This window comes from Ovis aries, chromosome 3 (assembly GCF_016772045.2).
Source record: "Ovis aries strain OAR_USU_Benz2616 breed Rambouillet chromosome 3, ARS-UI_Ramb_v3.0, whole genome shotgun sequence".
Taxonomy (NCBI): domain Eukaryota; kingdom Metazoa; phylum Chordata; class Mammalia; order Artiodactyla; family Bovidae; genus Ovis; species Ovis aries.
The window spans coordinates 217,384,194-217,409,732 of NC_056056.1; the positions used below are offsets into that span (position 1 = coordinate 217,384,194).

The following is a 25,539-nucleotide window of genomic DNA, read 5'->3' on the forward strand; positions in this document are numbered from 1 at the left end:
TGATTGAGTTAGGGCTACTATTTACAGGGTGCTTATAATATTCTTGGGGTTCCTCTTGTGGCTGAAACGGTAAAGAATCTGCTTGTAGTGTGGGAAACTCAGCTTTGATCCCTGGGTCGGGAAGATCCCCTGGAGAAGGGAATAGCAACCCACTCCAGTATTCTTGCCTGGAGAATCCCATGGACAAAGGAGCCTGGTGGGGAGTCCATGGGGTCGCAGAGAGTCAGACATGACTAAGCAACTAATACTTTCACTTTATAATATTCTTAAAAATAATGACTTAACTTCATAATACTAGAAATAACTGTGAAATCCTATAACTTGGTAGCGTATTGATGACTAGTTGATAGTGAAGACTAGGACTTCTGAGCAAGGCGGGAAAGTGCAGTCCGAATGGCTTCTGTAGGAGAGAGACTCCAGCCAGCCCAGGGATAGTTGGACAGACATCCTCTTTTATTTCTTTGTATTCACAATCATTTATAAAGGGCCTTTCATGTACCAGAGAAAAGACAGGAGGTGACAGTGGGTTCTGGTAACAGGAAGTGAAGGTTTGAGGAGGCATGGTAGAGGAGATGGAGAAGTAAAATGAAGCCTTGGGCAGGGCAGGCTCTAAGAGCCAGGCTCAGAAGCAGCGGTTTGATCCTGATGGGTAGGATGAGTTCAGTGTCCAAATCAGGACACGTTTGAGGAGCAACAGACTTAAACCAAACTTCCTGGGTATTCTGGGAAGCAAGCTCACTGGGCTCTTGTGTTTTCAGGCTGATCTGGACAGATGACATCACCCACAAAAGACTCAGGTTGCTGTCAGAGGCAGTTATCAAAGTCAGACGAACCTTTATTATCCCGTTACCCGATTGTGTAGAAACTGTTTACCAGTTCCTCCCCCGGGAGACCAGATAGACCAGTGTGTGGTTCATCCTCTGTGTCCCAGGGCGAGAATAATACTGGGCACTTAGAAGGTGGACTGTCAGTATTTGCTTAGAAAAGTGAATAAGCGCTCCAGGCTGATAGGAATTGCTGCATTGGATCTAACAGGAAGACAGGGAGGTGGTGAGCCCTGAGCGGGGAACTTCAGCTAGATGGAAAGCACACACTGTGGGCCCTCCATGTCCGCGGGTTCCCTATCCCAGGTTGGTCGAGTTCACGGATGTGGCACCTGCGGATACGGAGGGCCGACTGGACTCCATCGTTTTGTGTAAAGGACTTGAACTTCAAAAGGTTTGGTATCCATGAGTGGGGGGCTGGGGGTGTGTCCTGGAACCAGTCATCTGCAGATAAGGAGGGCCAGCTGTTTGAAGGAGCAAGACTCATTTCTGGAGGCAGATATCACCTTAGCCAGGGTCCAGGCTTGGGAATGTGGGCTGGGAGAGGCCAGGCAGGAGTCTGGAGGTCCTTTGATTGCAGCGGGAGGACAAGTCGGTCCTGCACGTGATGGCTGGTGCTGTTGAGTGTTCACCTTGGACCCTGCTCCCCACCCCCATGCCAGCCTCTGACTGCCATTTACCCTGTAGACTTCGGTTAAGTGTTTTGGTGTCAACAGTGGCCATACAGGTCTTACTGTGCCTTTCACATACGAGGTGGTTCCCCCCTGTTCCTTTTAGACTGGTTCTTCCCTCTCTCTAGGGCATTCTATCCCCACATGGTTCTTTTTCAACAGTCAGTGCTCAAATATCACCTCCTTTCCTTGGAAGCCTTCCTCATCTTCTCTGGAAGAACCCATTCTCCCATGTCTCTGGATTCCGTCCCATTACCCTACCTGGTTTATTTTCTTCACTGGTCACTAAAATCATGTTACTCGTGTCTTACTTGGCTTACTACCTGTTTTACTGGCATGTAAGCACCATTTTTGTCTTTCTATCCTGAATACCTACCCGGCACAAGGCGTGGCCTATGGGGGCACTAAATGATTGTGTGGGGGAAGAAAACATTACACAGGATTACACAGGAAAGCCCTTCCTTCTGGGGGAAAAAAAAATCATTAGAAAATGCAGGAACTTTATTAGCAACAGATTATGATAGAGCTCACAGCTGGTCTTGCTGAATACGGCTCTTATTGTAGGGTAGCGGTAGAGCTTGGAGCCATTCCTAGCCTGGATGCTCTGGCCTCCTGAACCCTGGGTTTGCTAAGTGTAGTGGGGAAGTCTTGCTAAAGGATTCTCTCTCTTTTTTTTTTAAACCTGTTTTTTGGGACACCATGCAGCAGGTGGAATCTTAATTGCCCAGCCTGGGATTGAACCTATGCCCCCTGCATTGGCAGCATGTTATCTTAACCACTGGACCACCAGGAAGTCCCAAGGATCCCCAGATTCTTTTTGTTTTTCCTTTTGGTTCTGTTGAGATGTAACTGACATAACAGCACTACTTAAGTTTAAAAGTGAAGTTGCTCAGTCGTGTCCGACTCTTTGCGACCCCATGGACGGAGTAGCCTGCATCAAGCTACTCCATCCATGGGATTTTCTAGGCAAGAGTACTGGAGTGGGTTGCCATTTCCTTCTCCAGGGAGCCTTCCCGACCCAGGGATCGAACCCAGGTCTCCCGCATTATAGACAGACGATTTACCATCTGGGAAGCCAGGGAAACCTACTTAAGTTTAAGGTATACAGTATAATGATTTAACTTACATTATGAAGTGATTACCACAATAGGTTTAGTGACGATCCATCACCTCATGGACACAACTTTTTTTTTTTTTTTTTAAGAAAAAAATATGTTTTTCTTGTGTTTAGAAATCTTAGGATTTACTATCTCAAGAACTTTCATATATAACATACAGCAGTGTTAATTACATTAATCCCCAGATTCTTGTTGACCATGGACAAGCCACCGTGTTCCTGGAGCCAGAATCCCCAGTACGACCAGGAGCGGGATGGAGGGCAGGGTGGTGTGTGCCCAGGTGCAGCTCCTCTCCCCTGGAGGGAGGGGTGGTGGTTGAGCCCCCTTCCCTCCCAGCTTCCAGAGAACCTTTGCCACTCTGTCCAAGTTAGAGTGGCTCAGAAGAGGGAGGGGCTGTTTAAATCCTCCCTGCTGGAGGCAGCAAATAGTCTGCATGTGTGCTCACTGTTGTTCAAGTGTTTGCTTAAATCATTTTATCTTCTAGGAAATTTTTCTGCCTTTTGGTTAGCACCTCTATGGTTTAGTTTTGGTACAGTGTTTCATTTCCCTTCTTGTTTCATCCTTTTTTTTTTTTTAAAGCAAAAGCTGTACATACAAGAGTGGAAAGCTTAACTGGAAACCCCAACTTGGCCAGAAAAATTGGCAGGAATGCATTCTCTTTCTTCACTTTCCTTTCCCTTTTAAAGCCTTTGTTTTAGAAAAAAGGAAATTGGTGTGTTTGGAAAGCAGTTGTTAGCTTTTCAAGACTGGGCTCGTTGATCTAATTTGGTAAGGGCCCAGAGCATGTCAAATAAAAGGAGTGGAAAAGGTAAAGCTAAAGCAGGCATGTAAGGGAGAGCACGCAACTATACATTTTAACCCCAGAGCCCCTCCCAACACGCTTTTAGTGAAAAGGCTTGGCTGTTTCAGGAAGCCTCGGCTTTCCTGACGATGATGGAATCCCTGCGAGGCAGCCCGCCCGCCCGTCTCTTGCCCATCCCAGCTCGCTCTCCCCTCCCTCCCTCCCCAAGCCGATCCTGTTGATAGCTGGAGTGGTCTGTCTTCTGTCTAGACACTTAGGCCCCACCAGCATGTTGCAGGTTCCAGTTCTTCCACTGCAACACAGCATGGCATGCAGTTTCTTTTTGTCAGGACAGTGGCTTCCTCCTTTTAGGTGAATGAATTGTTTCCCAGTAGTGCTTGCCTGTCATGTTCCTAGGACAGATCTGGGTGTCCGGCTGATGTTTCACGGCCATGGTCTTCCACCAGTTGAGTGCTCAGGAAAGATGTAAAGGTGGATTTGTTTGGATGCTAGTTTTCTGGTGCTGCTTACTTACTACTTAAGTAGTCACTCAGTCGTGTCCGACTTTGTGCGACCCCATGGCCTGTAGCCTACCAGGATCCTCTGTTAATGGCATTTTCCAGGCGAGAGTACTGGAATGGGTTGCCATTTCCTTCTCCTTTTCTCTTAGGTGAAGGTTATAGGCTCCCTTCTCGCCCCCTTTATTGACTCGTGTCTACCTTCTTGCTGCCCTGGCTCCAGGGCTCCCACTGGACATTCTGCCCAGCCTGTCCTTGTTCCAGGTGACCTGTGTTTTATAGTTTGATGGTTGCTTGGTGAGCCTGGAGTCTATATAAGGGGTGATCTAACTGAAGGAGTGTAATGGCTGATGTCCTAAAGGTAAGGTGTCCTGGCCTATCCATCTCTTTTTCCATTTTAAGGTGTAGCCGGAAGGCAGGGTGATGACTCATACCTAATAATGGGGGCACTTTCAACTCGAGGCAAAGTGGAGACAATAGCAAATTCTTGTTCTTTGGAGTCTCCCCTGACCTCCTCTCTCTTCACAACATCTCGTGGAGGTAAAAATCCGAAGTCCCTGAAAGTTCTTAGTTGTCCGTTTGCAGCCTATTGCTTGAGGAAGTTTTTATTCTATAATAGCTGATCCACGCAGCCTGTAGCTTCATGTCTGTGGCCTGCACAGTTCCCTCTCTGTACCACTGTACAAAATGCTGAGGTAAGGGGTCTGTAGGGGATGGGGAGAAGACCAAGGGGAAATGTCTTGGCTATTGGAAGGCCTTAAGTGCGTGTGTGCTAAGTCGCTTCAGTCGTGTCAGACTCTTTGCTACCCTAGGAACTGTAGTCTGCCAGGATCCTCTGTCCGTGGGATTCTCCAGGCAAGAATATACTGGAGTGGGTTGCCATTCCCTTCTCCAGAAGATCTTCCTGACCCAGGGATCGAACTGGAGTCTCCTGCAGCTCCTGCATTTCAGGTGGATTCTTTACTGCTGAGCCACTTGGGGAGGATTGGAAGGCCTTAATTGGAACCAAAAGCTTGCATTCCAAGAGCGTGGATCCGACAGGCAGAGAGGAATGGGGTTTGTCTGGGGAATGGAGGGTGCTCTCAGTGGAATCCAGACTCCAGTGCAAAAGCTGAACAGTGATCTTTCTTCTGTACTCAGGATAGCATCACTGCTTTGGCTGCCCATTTGACTTCCAGACCCATGGTATATTGCTTACTCAAATAAAACAAAAAAATTTTTTATTATTTAAACTTCTTTATTTTGAGATAATTGTAGATTCACCTGCAGTTGTAAGAAATAACAGTGGTTTTTTTAAAAATATATTTTTTTAATGAAATAATCTTTACCTAGAGTAGTCAAACTCATAGAATCAGAAAATACATTGGTAGATACCCTGAACTGGGGGTTGGTGGGGTAGGGAGGGGGATGGAGAATCAGTGTTTAATGGGGCCAAGTTTCAGATTAGGAAGCTGAAGCATTTGGGAGATGGATGATGGTGAAGTTGTACAACGGTGGGAATGTACTTAGTGCCACTAAACTGTACAGGTACAGTTAATATGTTTCGAGACTTACCACAAATTAAAAATTATTTTAAAAAAAAGAATCTTGTGTACTCTCTACCGTTCCCCCCAGTGGTAACATCTTGCTTTTTTTTTTTTTAAATGACTCTGTATCCCCAGTGCTGTGCATTTGATCCCATGACTCATTTATGTTGTAACTGGAAGTTTATGTTTCTTAATCCTTTACGTGTTCCACTCATCTCCCACCCACCCCATCCCTTCCCTGGCAACCACCTGTTTGTTCTCTGTGAGTCTGTTCTCTTTTCTATTTGCTCTGTTTTTGTCTTTTGGTGGGTTTGTTTTTTTTTTTTTGATTTCACATGTAAGTGAAATTGTATTATATTTGTCTTTCTCTGATTTCTTTGACTTAGCATAATATGTGGGATTTCTTTCTTTTTTATGGTCAAGTAATATTCCTATATACAGATGTATAGATATGCGCACACATACCTACATACACATATCGCATCTTCTTTATCCATTCCTCTGTCAGTGGACACTTAGGTGGCTTCCGTTATTTTGGCTGTTGTTTAGCACTGCAGTGAACTTAGAGGTACATGCATCTTTTCCAACTAGTGTTTTTGTTTTCTTCAAAAAAATATCCAGAAGTTGAATTGCTGGATTGTATGGTAACTATTTTTAATTTTTTGGGAAACTTCCATGCTGTTTTCCACAGTTACTACATCAGTTTACATTCCCACCAACAGTGTTCCAGGGTTTCATTTTCTCCACTTCCTTACAACACTTGTTCTTTTGATAATAGCCATTCTGATGAGTATGGGCTGATACGTGTCATTGTACTTTTGATTTTCATTTCCCTGGTGACTGCTGATGTTGACCATCTTTTCAGGGGCCTTTTGGCCATCTATATGTCTTCTTTGGGAAAATGTCTAATTGGGTCCTTTGCCCATTTTTTAGTGTTTGTTTTATTTTTTGGTGTCGAGTTACGTGAGTTCTTTGTATACTTTGGATGTTAACCCCTTATCAGATATTATTTGCAAGTATCTTCTTTAAAACTGAATTTATTTGGTTGAAAAAAGTATACATCTGTCCAACCACACCCAGCCTTTCCTCTTCGATGCAGCAGTAGTACTAGTTTTTTAAAATGTTTTCTTCCAAGGGGTCTCTCTTCATATATAAAGAGCTGCACATAAGCCCTCTCTTCCTTATGTACCTGATAATTAAAGTGCGCTTGTTTGCATCTTGCTTTTTAAATTTAACAATATATCTTGAAGATCTATTTTCATTAGTACATAAAGAGCTTCCTTTCATAATTACATAGTATTTCCTTGTGTGGATAAGCTATAATTTATATAACCAGCTTCCTAATTGATGGACTGTTTCCAATCTTTTGCCATTACAAGCATGTTGCAGTGCATATTCTTTAGGTTTGTCATCTCCCACATGTATAATTATTTTTCTGTGATAATGTTCCTAAAAGTGAGATAGTTAAGTCAAAGACTGTGTACACTTTAACTTTGATAGAAAACTTTTACATTGTCCTCTACAGAGATTTTACTAGTTTATATTCTCACCAGCAACGTATATGAATGCCTTTCCCGTGGCACCTTTGGACAGCATTGTAGTTTTATACATTTTGTCCTTGACAGTTTGGTGAGTGAGAAGTAGTATTCCAGGACAGTTTAAATAGTGCTATTCTCTTACAGGGAATGCAGTAGGTTATCTTCCCAGATGTTTTAGATGTGAACAACAATGAGTTCATTTCCTTCACCTACTTTTCTGTTGGATCGTTGACCTTTTCCTTACTGATTTGTGGGAGCTCTTTATGTATCACGGAACCTAACTCCTTGTGATAGGAATTGCTAATATATTTTTCCCAGCAAACACTGGTCGTGTTCCTGGTGGGTTTTATCATAATAATGGTTTTAAAGTTTATAAATACCTGTATTTTATATAGATACAGCAATCATTTGTTTATGAGATTTGAGTTTGTATCATAGTTAGAAATTAGAAAGTCTTCGTTTACTCTGTAATTATGAAAAGAGAAATCAGCCAGCTTCTTCAGTGCTTTAATGAAAAATGTGCATTTCCTTCTTTCCTTTATATTGAACTCTTGCCGTCATCTAGAGTTTATTTTCACATGAGGTGTGTGGTATGGGTCTAATTGAGTAGAGTCATGGTGGCTCTTTAGTGTCTCTCAGAATGTTGTGTCTCACCTCCTTGTGTGTTACCCAAGCCCCTCCTCTGGGGTTTATGCATCATAGATGCTTGACAGAGAGAAGGCTGAGGGAGCTGCTGCCAGAAGAGAAGCAGAAGCTGCAGCCCGTGGACTGGGTACTGTCAGGCGCTTTCAGGCACTGTCTCCAGTCAGCACAGCCACTCTCCATGGCAGCATAATCCGCATTTTATAGATGCAGAAACTGAAACCTAGAAGCCACATAATTTGCCCAAGTTCCTGCCATGAGTAGAAACTGAGGCTCGAGATACATGTAATTTGGTCTTAAAACTGTCAGACTTCAAAGCTTGTGTTTTCTCTTTGCCTGAGCTTGGTAGAGGGCTCTGCTTGTAATTGATTGCACTTGGATATGGAGGTGTGGGAGATGGAATCAAAAGAACTTTGAAGATGTTGGAAACTGAGTCCTGAAACACACACAGGAAAATAGAGAACCGCTGCGGCGTTGGTTGCAGATCTCTAGACTCAGAGAGTGTATAGATTTTATATAGAAAGCAAGATTCTTAACTACAAGGGGAAAAAAGACCTCGATCTCTTGTTTAAGAGAAACTTAAGTGTTCTTTCAGAAAACCATGGTTTTACACTTGGCTATTACTGAGATTGTTAAAAGCGTACATTTGAAATTCCGTAGATTTGAGTAATGTTATTAAAGGTTACAATGGTAGATGACTCTAAAAATTTTCCTCAGATGACCTAAGTAGAAATTAGGTACAAAATTGTGTATATAGAGCCTTAAATGTAATCTAGAATTAGGCATCCTGTATGTGATCTTGAAGCATCAAACACAGTTACATGTTGGCTTAGTTGTTACCAAAAGGCTGTGTATAAATGGCATTTTAAATTTTGAGTCATCTTCCCACCTGTGTATGATTTTAGATGAACAGCTGGGTCATGTAAGTTCAGGAGTTATCTGTACTCTGTAGCTGGTTACTTATTAACATCAAACATGCTTGTCTTTCAGAAATGTACATTTCCCTCAAGGTAATTCAGTTTTTATCATTCAACTTGCTAAATTTAAATGACAACCGGCATACAAAAACACGACTTTCCATTTTTACTATTCTGAAAATAGAGCACAAATTAAGAGCATTGAGAAGTAGGGTGCGACTGTCAACCTGTGGATCCTGAATTCAGAGTTGATTTCCTTCTTTGCTAATTTTTCAATACCGAGATAAGTGTCACAAAATAGCACCCTTTCTCAGAGGATTTCCAGAATTAGAATAACAGGCATAGACTTAATAAAGTGGTAGTGGTGCCGTATAATCAGGAAGCTTGCACCCTGCCTGTCTCACTCATTGTTTGCAGTAAGGTACTGTGTGATCTCTGAGGTCAGGCCCCAAATCTCCTCCTCTTAATTTCTGACTAAAATGCTTGGCTTTCTCTTAAGGCACAGATCTAGAAAGACTTGCAGAAGTCACTTTCCGTGGTGGCCTGTGATATGACAAGACCTTTCCCATCTTGGTCGGAGGAGAACCACATGGATCGTTGTTTGAATTCCATTCTTTTCTCCCCTTTAGATCTGAGTCATGCTTTTAAAGGTTTTCATGCCCACTATTTAGCCCTGTTTCTTATCTGTGCCCGGGCAGCCTTGAGAAAGTGGTTTGGTCAGTGAGAGAGGAGAGTCCAGAGCCTGAGTGAGGATAATGGCCCACACTCCCGTCTCCTGTGTAGGGAGGCAACAGACCTCCAAGAATCTCTCCAACCTTCCGGACACCACCCCGCACCCCACCACCCCGCCCCCACCACTGGGAGTGCACTTGCCAGAGTCCGAACCTCAGCCCAAGCCTGCTGAGTGAGCATCTGCAGAGACAAGGCCCTGCTGGGGGTAGACATGTGCACTTGAAGCATTCTGATGTCCTAGCCACCAAGTCCTCCTGGATGAACATGGAGAGCACAATCTTAAGGTGGTTCGTCATGCTTTTATTACTTTAAAATTGCCTTCTGAGGGGTTTTAACTTACTGTGATTGAATTGCAAACAATCTATTTGATTTCTACGATCAGTTATTATCATTACTTCTCTTGAATGTATAATTGTGTTGGCCCATGCATGGAAGCAGGCAAAGAAGGGTAGAAAAACAATGTAAAAACAAAAGCTCCTCCGCATCTTGTGAAAACAGCCCCACTGTCTACTGTTCATAAGTTGATGATTCCTCTCTAGATGACATGTGCCCCGCACTTCAGGGTCTCATTGGTAAGCTGCTTACTTTGCTGCTGAGGAGCCATGTTTGCTGTTCTGTTGTGGCTTCCAGAACCCTGGCTTGGACTCCTATGCCTTGTTTCTTTTCGCTTTCTTTACTGTTGAATACTAAGGGTAGAGTGCTTCTCTGGCTTTGTGTGTTTGGCCCTTAAGGTTTAAACATAGTCTTTAGTGGTTCCAGGATATAAATATTAAAAGCTCTCCTCAGGATGTTGCTTCTTAGTCTATTGAATATTTGTAAACTACTCCTAGTTTCAGGCTGTCTTTTGGAGACTAGCAAGTACTTTCAGGAGTAAAACGTAAGATGGTGTTAACAAAGATTTATTCACCAGATCTTAGGTCTTGAAAACCTCAGGGATCTTTTGAGCTTGAAGATCCTTAGTTTGAGGCAAGCAAAACCAAAAGAATAGTTGAAAAATTAGAAGATTGGATTCAGAGTTACAATATAAACACATCATAAAGGTATGAGGCTTCCCTAGTGGTTCAGTTGTAGTGCGTCTGCCTGCCAGTGCAGGACATGTGGGTTCAGTCCCTGGGCTGGGTAGATTCCCCGGAGAAGGAAATAGCTATCCACTCCGGTATTTTTGCCTGGGAAATCCCATGGACGGAGGAGCCTGGCATGCTACAGTCCGTGGGGTTGAAAAGAGTCAGACTCGACTTAGCAACTAAACAACAACAACGGTATAGGTGTTACAATCTGAATGGAAACATCAGGAGAAAATCCCAGTGAACAGGCTGGTAATTTATAGCAATCTAGGGAGTTAAAGCAGTGAAATGTTTAACAGTTTAAAAGTTCAAACATTCACCTTATTAAGATTTCTTTTACAGGAGGCTTCATTGCATTTAAAAATGGTACTTTACACTCACAGGAATGTTATCAATGCAGAAGCTCCGATTTAAAGATTTGGCATCTTAGAATGTCCAGCCTGGATGAAATTTCAGCTGTTAGAGCTCACAGGTACCAGTGCACAGTCAGGACTCTGCCAGGAAAATAGAGGCCATTCCAGGTATTCCATGGAGGAAAGAGTTTCTTCTCTTTTTCATTTTTATTTTCAGCCCCTTATTGAGGTGTAATTGAAATACTAAATTAGAATTGAAGTGCTTAGATTTGAAGTGTTCAGAATACATGCAGTTTTGAACTGTGTATGCTTACAATAAAGAGTGTACCCGCTATTTCCCAAAGCCTCCATCTGTGTGTGTATGTATGTCTGTGTTGGCTGCGCTGGGGCCTAGTTGTGGCGTGTGAACTCCTAGTTGTGGCATGGGATCTGGTTCCCTGACCAGAGATTGAACCTGGCCGCCTGCATCGGGAGTGCAGCGTCTTAGCCACTGGACCACCAGGGAAGTCCCCCCCAGTCTCTTAGTGCCCGCTTGTCTGTCTTCCTTTTGGCCCTGCCCTGTCCCTTCCCAGCCCCCAGCTAACTGCTGATCTGCTTTCTGCCCTTACAGATTAGTTTGTGTTTTATAGAATATTATACAAATGGAGCATACAGTTCTTTTCTGGCTTCTTTCATTCAACATAATTATTTTGAGTCTTATCCATACTTTGTGTTACTGTTCCCTTATTGCTGAGAACTGTTTCATTGTATGCCCTACTGCAATTTGTTGATCCATTTACCAGCTGATGCATTGAGTCATGACCAGTTGAGTCATTTACAGTTTTCAGCTCTTAAAATCAAGCTGCCATAAAGTTTGCCCATTTGAAAAATAGGGTTTTGTAAATATGTTATTAGATTTCCAGGGTTCTTTATCTATCTGGAGATGCATTCTTTATCAGATAAGTGATTTGCGAATATGTTCTCCCAGTCTGCTGCTCTTTTTCTCTTAACAGCATCTTTTGGACAGTAGAAGTTCTTAATTCTCAATAATCAGATTTATCAATCTTTTTTTTTCTTTTGTGGATCATCCTTTTGTTGTTAGGGCTAAGAAATAATTTTCCTAACCCAAGTTGACAAATATTTTCTTTTCCTTATTTTCTTATAGTTTTATGTTCAGGTCTGTGATCCATTTTGAGCTGATTTTTGTATGTAGTGTAAGGTCTGGGTCGAAGGTTTTTGTTCTGTTTTTTAACATATGGCTGTTCAGTCGCCGCCCCACCGTTTGTGGAGAACAGACCATTCTTTCTCTGCTGAATTACCTTTGTACCTTTTTGAAAATGAGTTGTCCGTTTCTGTATTGCTCTATCTCTGGCATCTGTTTCATCCTACTGAACGTTTTGTCGATGTCAGTACTGCACTGCCTGCATTTCTGTATCTTTATAATAAGCCTGCGTGTCAGGTGCTGTGAGTCCTCCAGCTGTTCTTTTTGAAACTTGTTGCCTATTCTGGGTCCTAAGGAATTTTAAAAAGAGCTTGTCAGTTTCTACTTAAAAATTGTGCCGAGATTTTGATAGGGATTGTGTCAAATCTATAAATCAATTTTGGGAGAACTGACATATAAACAGTGCTGTCTTCCAGTCTGTGAACACAGTATATCTCTCCACTTATTTAGGTTTTAAAATTTTTCTCTTATCAACATTTTACAGTTTTCAGTGTACAAGGATAGGACTTTATCATCAGGTTTACCTCTAAATATTTCATAGGTTTCAATGCTACTATAAGTAGGATTTCTGAAAGTTTCAGTTTTTGATTGTTGTTAGTATACAGAAATAGAATTGGTTTTATGTATTGATCTTATATCCTGTAACCTTGCTAAAGTCATTTATTAATTCTGGTAGCTTTTTTGGGTAGAATTGATTGTATTTTCCAAAAAGAAAAGGTTTTTCTATAGGGAATTAAAAGCTCACACAACCATTGGAAAGTCGGGGGTGGGTGGGGGTAGCATGCAAGGAGACCATTGTTATTGTTGATGAGATTAGAATGCCAGGTTCCTAGGGAAGCGTGATCTCAGCGGTCGTCTGCAGCTCCAGTGCGGCTCCAGTTCATCTGGAAGCTGCTTTGAAAATGGAAAGTCCTGTCTGCCGCTGCCTATGTGTCTGCTTACAGCTATTTTCAGAGAATACTGACTTCCGTCTTCCAGAGCAGGAGGCTCTCATTGGCCGTATCTAACTTAAAACAGACAGAGAATGGGATTCTGGGAAATGCTGTGCCAGGCTTCCCCTGCCAGCTGTAGGGGGTGGCAATGCTAGGCTGACAGTCAGGCACAGAAGGCATTGGGAGAGATACATGTAAGATCCTCTACTCAATCAGGGAGCAGTAACTTAGCAATACTGTGAAAAATAGGGGTGAGAAGTGGCTGTAACTCAGAAAGAGGTGATTGCTGGGGAAGGCAGATGGGCTCTGCGACCGTATTGACAGTAGGGTATTATCTGGTATGAGGAAGTGGCAGGCCTACTCTGGTGGGTCCTGCCTTACCCAGTGATTGGATGCTCATCGACACACTGGATATGTCTAGAGGATGATGATGAGGGGCTGGAAAACCGGGTGAACTGTTTGAAGGCTGTGAGAACGCCTCTGGGATGCATGATGGGTGACTACCAATATGGATTTAGAAGACTTCTGTGCAGTCTGGAAAGGAAAGCTTAGGACCAGTAGGTGGAAGCTATAAGGAGATAATTCCCGAAGCAATATAAGGAACTTCCTATACAGCTGCACTAAGACTGAATAAAGATCTTTGTTAGATCTTTGTTAGAGTCTGCTGGGCTGCGAGGCAAGAGTATATAAAGTATAAGAAGAGTCATTTCAAATGAGCTGTTTCTCAATCACCATTCTAACCCTGAAGGGTTTTGCAGGGGAAAACCTCCCCTATCACGCATTACAACTTTTGCCGCATGGAATTTTTGAAAGTGAAAACAAATTCTTTTAAATGTCTTTTCCTCCTTTTTCTGACTTGAGTAGTTCCAAATAAACCTATTCCTTGCATGTACCTTAGTTGTGGGATGTGGAGGGATTTGTGAGACACTTGGAGTCAGAGGTTATGTTCACAGAAGTATTGTTGCCGTATTTCACTGATTCTGAAACGCAGATTCTTTTTGTGCTTGACGTACTGGAAATCTGCATTCCCCTATAGTTGATGGCCCCCTTTGATTATTGATACCTACATTTGCTGTCATCATGGTTTGTTTGCCTGCGCAGATGTGGTCCTAGCTATTCCTGATGTTTCAATTAAATTTCATGCATATTTGGTATTACACAGGTTGTCTAATTGACTTTTAATATATCTTTATGAAGATTACACTGTCATTTGGCACTGAAACACAGATAGGAATAACAGGGCATAAGCTTGATGTTAATGAGGTTAATATTTATCCTTGGAGAAATCAGTACAGTTTCATATTTTCCTAGAAAGAACAGCCAAGTGCATTGTTTCTGTACTGTTCAAAGTAAGGTCCAAGGACCAGCAGCTTGTTAAAATAGGAGAATTGGAGGTCCCCACCAAACCTACTAAATAAGATTCTGCATTTTAACAAGATTCCCATTAAAGGTTGAGAAGCATTGCTTTACACAGCCACACGTAGGAAGGTAACTCATATGTAGAAGGAGCAGTGTTAATTTTGTTGTTACTGTACTGTCGCAAAGTCATGTCCAACTCTTTGCGACCCCATGGACTGCAGCATGACAGGCCCCCATGTCCTTCACTGTCTCCAGAAGTTTGCTCACATTCCATCCTCTGCCCCGCCCCCAGTTCTCCTTTTGCCTCCAGTCTTCCCCAGCACCAGGGTCTTTTCCAATGAGTCAGCTCTTTGCGTCAGGTGGCCAAAGTATTGGAGCTTCAGTATCAGTCCTTCCTATGAATATTCAAGGGTGATTTCCTTTAGGATTGACTGGTTTGATCTCCTTGCAGCCAGAGGAACTCTCAAGCCGCCGTACAAAAGAATTGCCTGTCACGTATTACATGATGCAACTCAGTGCAGGAGAAATTTCTGCATCCCTCTAAATTAATAAAAAATGTATTTACCTTTATTTTGCTTAGTTTAATGTTACTATTTTCTTCCCATGAGCTACTCAATGTTAAAATGATTTTGATGCTTCAATGTTGTTTGGCCTTGACTACTAATTTAATATCATGTGCAAATTACATTAGCATCCCATTAAATTCCCTCAGTCAGATCCAGCAAATGAAAAAAACGTTAAGAACAAATCCAACACAGATCTTTGGAGTACCCTACTATGTAATTTCCTCTGCCGAAGTGGATTTATTCCAACATGCTGTCTTTCTGTGTGCATTTTTAATTAAAAACACTCTAAATGGATACTTCGAGCACTTTGCTTAACTCTTTTCATTGCACTCCTTTTGTTAATTGTCCTCACTCCAAATATGTGTGTGGTATCATTAATCCTTAATTGGTTATGACTGTTAATGGTTTTGTGTCTAGTTATTTTCTTTCGTTTTATAAATTGCCAGGATTACCAGTTGTCTTTTAAGGAAGTAGCTGTCTGTACAAGTCCCTTATGTTAGCTGTGCCGTGGTAAGCTTATGTAAATCTGAGTTGGACAGAGTTCCTAGTGCCAGACAGCGGGACGTTCACTGCTGCCAGCGGTTTATTAAATGGTGACGCTGTCTCACAGATCCTTGGGAGTCACACCACAGACTGGGGGCCCCACGGAAGCTTTTTCCTCTTCCTGTACATTCAGGAAACCGTTGTTAGAGGTTTCGGCTCCAGGACCACATCATGTCTGCTCCCTGAGAAGAGGGGTGCCCTGTGCCCTGTCAGTTCCTTAGTAAAGTCACGCACACGCGCAACTTATTGGCAGAACATAAGTCACATTGTAGTCTCTAGTTATAAAGGAGTCTGGGAAATAGGCCAGAAGGGGCTTGGAGTTGATGTTGGCTGAGTTGACGTATTCCTCTACCACAAAGTGAAATGATAGCTTTTATTACTGGTACAGCACCAACATCCTCAGTAAAAGGGTGACGCTACGGATCACATGGTAGAGGAACATTTTAAACACCCTGCGGTGCCACATTTATCACATACCTAATGTACGGAAGAGGCAAGGAACCTTGACTGATAAAACTGAAACAGCTCATTTGGACGTACTGGGGAGAAATGTAGATTTTAGCCTATTTGGGGGAATACATTTTTTGAACGTCAGGACCACAATGATTTCTAAAGTTCTTTTCGATTCTTCTGTGACTTTCATGAAGAGCTGTTAAAATATTTGTTTGAAAATAGAAGTCCTTAAAAATTTTAAGAAGATAACTAAAAGATGAATCAGTATTTGAGGCTCTTTTTTTCCCCCATTAAAATTATTATTGAGATAATTGTAGATTCACATGCGTTTGTAAGAAAATAAACATATTGAGATTCCAGGCACCTTTTACCCAGTTTGTGCCAGTGGTTTCTTCTGGTGGAACTATAGTATAGTATCACAGCCAAGATACTGATTGATACAACTCACTGATCTTGTTTAATTTCCCCAGTTTTACTTGTGCTTATTTGTGTATGTGTGTGTTTAGTTTTATAGTTGTATTACATGTAGGTTCTCTTATCTACCACTACTATCATCAAGAAGCAGAAGTCTCATCACCTTAAGGACCACTGGTGCCACCCTTTTTTTTATAATCACCCTGCCTCAGCCCCCAGCAACCCCTGACAACTACTTGTCGCTTCAGTGTTCTATAAATAGATTCATACAGTATGTAACCTTTGGGATTGGCTTTTGTCACTTACCATACTCCCTGGTGATTCATCAAAGTCGTTGATAGCTTGTTCTTTTACAATGTTGGTTTGCTTCTGGCACATTTCATCTGTTGGGTGGATCTGTTGTATCCATTTGGGTCTGCCTGCCTTGATTATGGGAGAAGGCAATGGCACCCCACTCCAGTGTTCTTGCCTGGAGAATCCCAGGGACGGGGGAGCCTGGTGGGCTGCCATCTATGGGGTCGCACATGACTGAAACGACTTGGAGGCAGCGGTGGCCTTGATTATATATGGTTATGATCTGGGACCAGAAGTGCCGCGATACTTACTGACCAGAAAGTCATCAGATGTTGACAGTGTTGTAGCCAGTTATTCATACCTGGCAGATACTCTTTTCTCTCGGGTCAGTGTATTGGTGACTGCTGCTTTCAAAGTATGAAGTTGTCAGCCCTGCCTCTGCTTGATGCTTGAGGCTCAGTGGGCTTGAGCACATTAATTCAGGAACCACTGGCCATGATTCCAGTTTTCGGAAAGAGGTTGATCTCACCTGGCTTATCACAAGCCTGAATTCACCTGTCCAAAGTTCTGGTACTTTCAAAATACCAAAGGCACCCCAATGTCCTGGTAATCACCGACTCAATGGACATGAATTTGAACAAACTCGGGGAGATGGTAAACAACAGAGAAGCGTGGCGTACTGCAGTCCGTGAGGTCGTAAAGAGTCAGACATGACTTAGCGACTGGACAACAGCAACAACAGCTAAATACCGGTAAAGATGGAGGGCAGAGCTGTCTGAGTTGTGAGGTGAGATACAGCTGTTCAGAAATTTAAGCCTAGGGGTACTTCCTGGTGGGCCAGTGGCCAAGACTTCACACTCCCAATGCGGGAGGCCTGGGTTCCATCCCTGGTCAGGGAACTGGATCCCACATGCCATAAGTAAGACCAGGCGCAGCCACAATAAAATTTGAACCGAGAGCGCCAGGAAGGCAAGCAGCACTGCTTGTGGAATTATTGGCCCTCAGCACAGAGTTTGGCAAGTAGGCACTGAAATAGGAAGGAAGGAAAGATGAAAGGAACGGAATAGAGGGAAGCTCTTAAGAAATAGAATGCCTAATTTTTTTTGGTGCGAGTGAGGACTGTTATAAAATAAGCACAGAAAACTCTGAAGCATGTGTGTGAGTTTTTGCTGTGGGGGAGGGGGGGCGGTGGGAGGAGGGAGGAAGAAGAGTATCCCTCCCCCAAAAAAATAAAACCCCAAATTCACACCAAGCACCCTCCCATCCCAGAATCTTTGAACTTCATGTTTTTTCTGCCTGGTCGGTCACTCTTCTCCCAGATAATTTCCTTCATTCCAATCTCTCTCTGTCTCAGAGAGGCCTCCATGAATGCACATCTTGTGTAAAGTACCCTATCATCTTCCCTGCCCCTTCCCTCTTGGTTGCGCTCTAGCTCCTTTCTCAGCTTTATTTTCTTTATGATGTTGTGTGTGTACATCTGTCTGTCTGTGTCTAGCTTGTCAACCACCAAGGCCACTGTTACATTCTTAATGCCTGGATCAGTGCCTGGCACATAATAGTAACTCAGTGTCTGTTTGTTGAGTTAAAACTAGTTAAATTTAATTGAGGCTTTTTCTTTTGAACCATGTCCCATTGAAAAGATAGAAAAGCATCTCTCGCTCCATCATCATGCAGTTTGGTAACATCCAGTGGGGGACCTCGTGTGTCCGAGGATTTGTGCTCGGTGATAAGAAGAGGAGGAAGGGCAGCAGTGGACTTCACTGTGGCAAATGCAGGCCTACTCGGCTTCCTGTTCTGCCCTGACCAGTGCTCTGAGCGGGGCAGGCCAGCCCCTGTGAAGACAGGAGCAGCAGCTCTGAAAGCGGGAGGGGGAAAATGGGCTTTTCATTGACAGAATTAGAGGTGAAGGAAGTGTCGGTTTGTGTGTGCACACCAGTCCCGGTTTGATCCCTTATTCAGTTCCCAAATGTGTCCCCTTGAGTTTGAGAAGTGCGGTGATGTTCAGCAGGGCCCTGCTACCCCTCTGATCTCATCCACCGCCTTCTCCCTTCTTCACTCTACTCCACCCTTCTTGCCAAACACACCAGTGTCATTCCTTTCTACTGCTGTTCCCTCTGCCTGGAATCCTCTGGCGCAGACAGCCGCATCTCCCTCAACCTCAGTGGGTCTCCATGTTTAGGCCCCCTTATCAGAGAGGCCTTTTCTAACCATCATGTGTAAGGTGGAACCCTCTTTACTGCCTGTCCTTCTCAGGGCCAGACAAGAGGCAGGGCAGAGGTGGTGAGATGTACATATGAGGGTGAGTTTCTTATGGGTTGAAGTTGTCAGGGAAGGCTTCACTGAAGCAGACAGATACTGAGCCAGAACTTGACAACACGGTAAGGTGTGACTGAGCACCAAAAAAGGGGAAGGTTTTTGCATCAGGTGTGCACAGTAGGTGAGCGTAGTGTAGAAATAGGACCTGCACTGTGAATGGCCTTGGATGTCAGCTCTAGGGAATTGTCATCTAGCTATTCCAGCTCTTTGGATGTGTGAAACAGCCAGTTTTGGGAAATGCCAGCATTGTCACTCTTTAATGTCCTGAACTTGCAGACAGGAGTCTTGCTCTGCTTCAGCTCAGATGAATATTGGAGTCTCCCCTTTTATTCAAATACCGCCTTTCTCAAAAACAAGTCCCTTGCACATACTTCTTGAAACCAGTAGTTGTTTATTTTAAAAAAAAAAAAAGAAGAAAGAAAACACTTGTATTTTCTTCACCTTAGCCATTTTAGGAGTAGTTTTGGCTTTTACCATTCTTGATTTATTCTAGATTACGGTGTTTACACTTGCATCTGGCTAATGGTAAGCTTAACATGAGAATTTAGAGTAGTGATTTTCAACTCCATCTACATGTTAGAACCACTTGGGGTGGGGGCTTTGAAAAAAACCCCGTAGATACCTATATGATTGATCTGGAATGTTGCCTCTGGTAATGGTTTACTACCATTTACTCTCTGGCCCCTGCCCAAGCTTTAACACTTGCTCCGGTATGGCCTTTGTAACAGAAGGATCACACTTTGCGTTTGGTGGTTGTATCCCTTTAGTCCCCTTCCATTTGGAACAGTTCCCCCATCTTCCCTTCGTGTTCGTGACCTTGAAATTTTTGCAGATTTTAAACCCATGGTTTTCTAAAATGCCTCCCAGTATGGGACTGTTTGATGTTTCTTTGTGATGGTATTCAGGCTGTGCGTACCGCAGGATTAATGCTGTGTTCTCAGAGTCTCCTGTCATGTTGTTACTCACAATTTCAGTGTGTCCCATCACTGATGATCTTCATGTGGATTACTTAACTAAGGTGCTATCCACCCGGCTTCTCCTCTGTATAATTACTATTTTCTCCTTTGTAGTTAATAAGTGTTTCATGATGTGGTGCTTTAAAATTATGTGAATATTACATTCCTTGGTGTTTTCAAGGTGTTCACTTATTTCTTTCTGTAGGGACTCACGTTTTCCTATCTTATACAATGGCTTATAATCTGTTGCTATCATTACATATTTTTAGTATCATAGTGTCCCAGATTTAGCTTGTAAGACCCTCTTCAGGCTTCTGTGACCATTTGACATGTCCCTTCATTTGTCAAAGATTTTCTTGCTTGTTGGGAAAGAAGGATTTCAGCTCATTTTGTGCTTTTCATCATCAAGCTCCCAAATTAGTTCTTCCTCAACAAAACAAAACAAAACAAAAAACTGTGATTGTCTTAGTGAAGGATGGTATTTAGAAGCCATGATCTGGGTTCAAGGTATGTTCCTAGCTACTGTATTTGGATGTTGCTTGTTCCCAAGCCCTATCAGTGATAGAGCTAGGGAATAAGTGTGTGTGTTTGCATATATGAAGGAATATACACATATAGACACACAAAATTGCATCTACTTTTTTTTGTTATGTCTGTCCCTGTGTATTAAAAATCATGAGTTCATGCCAATAACTAATACTGATCCAACTCCGCAGGGTTCATTGAGTTTTCTTTTTCCATCTTGGTAACTCCTTTTTTCAATACTGAGAAACCTGACTGTTGTCATCCTTAATGTATTTATTGGTCAGTCCCCCATGTAACTGATCTCCCATCACTACCGCCATAGATGGGTGGGTGCCCTCTTCACCCTTGCTGGGCTCTGACACAGCATAGAGATATTTCAGAGTTCCTCAAATGGTTCTAAGGTACAGCCAGGATACAGCACAACTGAAATAGAAGAAAGGTGAACCCCCCACTTTTTGATTGATTATTAAGTGAATGATAAGGTTAAGTCAGGTGTGGTTTGGGAAAATGAATTTTTCCTAAGAAAGTGAGATTTAAAGAGAAGACTCAATTCTACCAACGCACAGTAAAAGATCAGGGTGAAAGCACAGTCTGTCTCCTGGAAAGCTTCAAAAAATATTTGTTTTGGAAATAAATCTGCTTGTAGTGAACATAAGTTTCAATCCCTTCCCCTGAATTACCTGTTTGTAGGAAAAAATATTTGAAAAGGTTAGTTGTTTTTTTGAGAATGTGTCTCATTAATGACTAACTGCTTTTCTTTGTTTTACCTTGCCTTTTTAAAATAAACTTTTACAACATTATGCTTTTTAGAGCTTGAATATTCAAACAGATACTCATTCAGGCTATGGTTGCTCTTTTTCTATAGTCAGTTGTACTTTAAAATATGGAAATCAAGTTACAGTAACTGGGTCATGAGGAACCCCATCTTCTCCTTCCATTTGCAGCCATAGGAAGCAAGAGGCTCTAAGAGCCAAATATAACAGGATCTGCAGCCAGCCTACCTTAGATGGTCAACATCTATCTTGCCAGTTTTTGTAAATCCATTTTCTTAAAGTAGTACACGACTGCAAGTAGATTTTCACCAGGAACTTCACACTTAGGCTGATGTACACATAATCCGACTCCAAAGAAAGCAGCCTTAAGCCTAAGGAAATTATAATAAAATCTCTTCTTTGGTTGTAGTTTTAAGTTTTCATGGATATTCGGCTTCCCGGTTGACTCAGTGGTAAAGAATCCGCCTGCAATTCAGGAGTCGCATGTTTGATCCCTGGGCTGGGAAGATCCCCAGGAGCAGGAAATGGCAACCCACTTCAGTGTTCTTGCCTGGGAAATCCCATGGACAAGAGGAGCCTGGCGGGCTACAGTCCATCGGGCTGCAGAAGAGTTGGACACGACTTAGCAACCAAACAACGTGGACAGCAACAACATGGCGTTGTGTTGGAATGTGAATTGTGCACTTTAGGCTTTTGTATATTTATGCCCAGAAGTATAGGAGAAAGGGCCACTGAAAACTTGATATATAGGTAAAACACTTCGTTTGCGTGTTCAGTTCTTCTTTTCTATAAATGAAGTGTCACTGCCTGCTCATGGGAGTATTCCTCAGTGCTGGCCCTTGGTTCCTTCTGGGTTGGTTGAGGGAGTTTCAGTCCCCAAACTTGAGTCCTTCAGGAGCCATCATTGTGGTTTTTGCCATGTCTGCAGACATTTAACGCTTTTCTTTGACTTTCAACTTAGCCTTTATCTAAGTGATATCTATGAAACCATGGATTTGCTGTCGGATCCCCTAAAACCACAAGTATTGCAGATGGCATCTTGTCAGTTGTTGGGAATTGGGAGCTTGATTTCTAACTCTTTTTCCAGCTCTGAAATTCAATAAGCTTGGCATCTGGGGTTTCCAGCCGTGAGTTTTGACGTTAACGCCAGTGGTTGTTTATGCGTTTTTCCCAGTTGATACATAGAAGTCGTCAATTTTCTATATATATTAGAATATTAGATTGTATGTAAGAACATTTTATGTAATACAGTAAGTATTGCATTTTGCAGTTATTTTTCAAATGTGAGGGATAAATTACATGATCTTAGTTTCTTAAGATTTGGTACATATTTCTGCAACTAGAATGCTTATTTTTATGTATTATTTTTATTTTAATTGAGAGCAAAACCTGATGATCCTGTGAAATCACCCAACAGGGAATACATGGATTTACAGGACCTTCAATACAGCCTTAAAAACACAAGTAGAAAACATGTAAAACATACAGTGTTAATAATGTAGAAGAAAAATACAGAATTTAGAACATAGGGTTTTATATTCACTGCTCTGAAGATGTCATGGGAAAACACCTAAATTATGATAAATACCTGTATACTGTAACTGAAGTCATATATTCTGCATTCTTTGTGAGGAGTATTGTCAGAAGCCAACAGAATGTTGTCGTATATTCAAATTAGGTTCTTTGCTGAGTGGAAATACAATAATCATGCGTGTGTGTGTTTAGAAAAGATGTTATAAAAACTCACTTTACTGGACTTCTTTAAAACCAAACTTAATATCATGTTGCAAAAGGGGTTACAGACCGAAATAAGGAGGATAAGTAAATATGATGGGTTTTATGTGTCCTGCTAGCTTAAATGGAGTACTGTGCTCTGCTCAGTCAGAGATGAAATGTTTGTCGCCTTGCACACCATCTGTAAGCACTTAATTTGCTGCACAAATAGACTGTGAGCATAGGTGTTTAACCTTGTGGTATGACATTACTTTAACAGAGAGAAGGAGCAAGAAAGGGAAGAACAGTTAATGGAAGACAAGAAAAGGAAGAAAGAGGATAAAAAGAAAAAAGAAGCCACTCAGAAGGTGGGTTTAATCAATTAAGTCTGTCTTTACATCCGCCACGAATCTAGAATGAATTGCTTTGGCGTGGATGCCTGATATCTTAATAATGCCACTTGAGGCATTAGTTTGAGAGCTTTAAGATTTGAAAGTGGGAGAAAGTTAAAAACCTGCACTGGTTATCGTAAAGTAGATGTTAAAGTAATGCTGCAGCCGATTTGATTGAAAACAACAGTGAGTAATATCAAGAAAAGCAGGAGAGTTACCAACACTTAATTAAATGCTTGTTGTGTTTCCTTGTTTGTATCGTAATTAATCTCCATTTTCTTAAGTTTATGGAATGATTTCTCAAAGCTTGCTAGAGTTTGCCTTGATATTGTCCTTCTGGTCCACCTACATTGTCATTTTATATGAGTCTGCTTTTTGATAATTCCATTAAAAAAAGTCTCCCTCAAAGTCCATAAAGAATCCTCCCTCAAAGAGGATCTGGTCGGCGAGGGGGAGCGCAACTTCCCTGGTGGTTCAGTGGCTAAGACTCTGTGCTTCCAATGCAAAGGCCTGGGCTCGATCCCAGGTCAGGGGACATAGGTCCCACATGCCACAGCTAAGAGTTTGCATGCCACAACTAAAAATCCCACATGTTGCAGCTAAGACCTGGGTCAGCCAAATACATAAATACATATTTTTTTAAATTAAAAGACAGTCTGGTGGGCCTGCTTAGTGCCCTGAAGGAGATAGTATTTCATGGCTTTCAGGCATTTACTAGGGAAAAAGAGATGCTAAAAGGAAAAAAGACATAAGACCGACTGATGTCAACTGTCAGGGCTGGGGGGAACAGAGTGGCTAGACCTCCCTGCCCTGTCCCCTCTGCCCTGGCCATAGTCTGAGCTGACTACCCGCCCTCACTGCTCTTTTAGCTTCAAGAGCTTCACCTGGCGGGCTCTGGTTCGGCAGCGGTGCTGCAGAGTCACTTCGCCTCCAGTTCTTGTTACCACTGTCTGACACACTTGGGAAGCAGACCCTTACTGTGAGGCAGGTTTGAGGGTCCCTGCTATGGAGCCAGGTTATTGAAGCTAGGTTTAGGGAAGGGGGCAACTGTTAACAGGGTTCAGAGGGAACTCTAGATTTAGAACAGACTCAAGGCATTCAAGGTCAAGGGACACTGCAAGTTTCCCCTGCATTGTTAGATAGCATTTCCCTTAATTCTGGTCTCTGAATTACTGAAATCATATAGGAGTGCCGGCATAAGACACAATACTGGAAATATTTTCTGGCTTAGATTGCATGTGACCGTGCTGCATTAAACATGTGAAACGTAATTTATCTTCAAGGTTTAATTAAAAGGAATATTCATTATTGTTTGTGCCGTAATAGACTACTGACTCTTTAAGGTTTTGTCTGCTTTTAATTGTGTTTCTGGCTCTGTTAATAGTGGCGGGCTCACCATCGCATCTTCATGCTGCCAGGACACCTCCTTCTAATCTGAACTTGTTGAAACTGTCTAAAATGACAGTACAGAGTCTGAATTAAAATGTCAGAAGACCACCCAGAAGCTTGTTTTATACTTGGTGGACAAAGCCACCTTCCACGTCACTGAAGTTGTTATATGTGGGTCCACCATCTCTGGGTTGTCAGAGGTGTTGCCCCTGTAGCCACACATACTGACTTTCCTATGGGAGTGATGGGAGAGTGAAGCTCAGTGAGGATTTCTTTCCTTAGGGCATTCCCATTTCATCTACTAAATTGGTACAAGAAATGGATTTTGCAGTCTGTGGGAGGGCATGGTTATAAGCTCTCCACTGGGGAGCTTGAACAAAGGCTGATAACAGGAAAATGCTGAATAGAGTGATTGTTTGGGGCCTTGTGTACAGTTCATCTTTGTTTTTCACATAGATAACAATGTCTTTTAACCTGAAATATCAGTGCTAGAAGTGATTAATAATAATGTGCATCTGTAAACTTTTGTTGTGGATCCCCCTAATAGAAAAATGATTTAAAATAAAAGATGGTCTGGGTTCATTCTAGAGTGAATTGGGATTATTTGTGCAGAGAATTTCGTGTGTACAGCTGGACTGTCTACCCTGTGTGCTTGATCTGCATTAAGAACTGGTTTAAAAGTTACAGCCAAGAGAAATATCACTGTAAATGAAATTTCACATGGTATTAAGAACAATAAAAATTTGGTCACATTTGTTCAAAAATGTTCTAGATTGGCTGGCACAGGGTCTAGGCTTGACACGCGGTCTTTGATATTGTTTTACCATCCTGAACCATTGTATAATTTCAGAATTAGATTCTGATTTAGCACTTTTAAGGAGCAAGCACAAAGCTCAGCATGTGACTGTCTTAGTGGTTGTTAACCTCACTGTAGAGATAGCATCTCAACTAAGAGACTTAAAATGTGCTATGATGCAAAGAATTGTAGAGAATGTGCCAGGGGCCCTATAATGGGGTCACACACTCATT

The 25,539-nt window shown here is 42.3% G+C and overlaps 1 protein-coding gene across 10 annotated transcripts in view; it reads left to right on the plus strand.

Moving 5' to 3' along the window:
* The window catches only part of TNRC6B (trinucleotide repeat containing adaptor 6B), a 261,892-nt gene that overhangs the window by 159,738 nt on the left and 76,615 nt on the right, over nt 1-25,539 (plus strand). For all 10 annotated transcript variants that reach the window (XM_012175680.4, XM_060413567.1, XM_060413565.1 and 7 more), the window contains one exon: nt 23,010-23,097. In XM_012175680.4, coding sequence (XP_012031070.2) covers nt 23,010-23,097 — 88 coding nt within the window. The remainder of the gene's footprint in view (nt 1-23,009; nt 23,098-25,539) is intronic.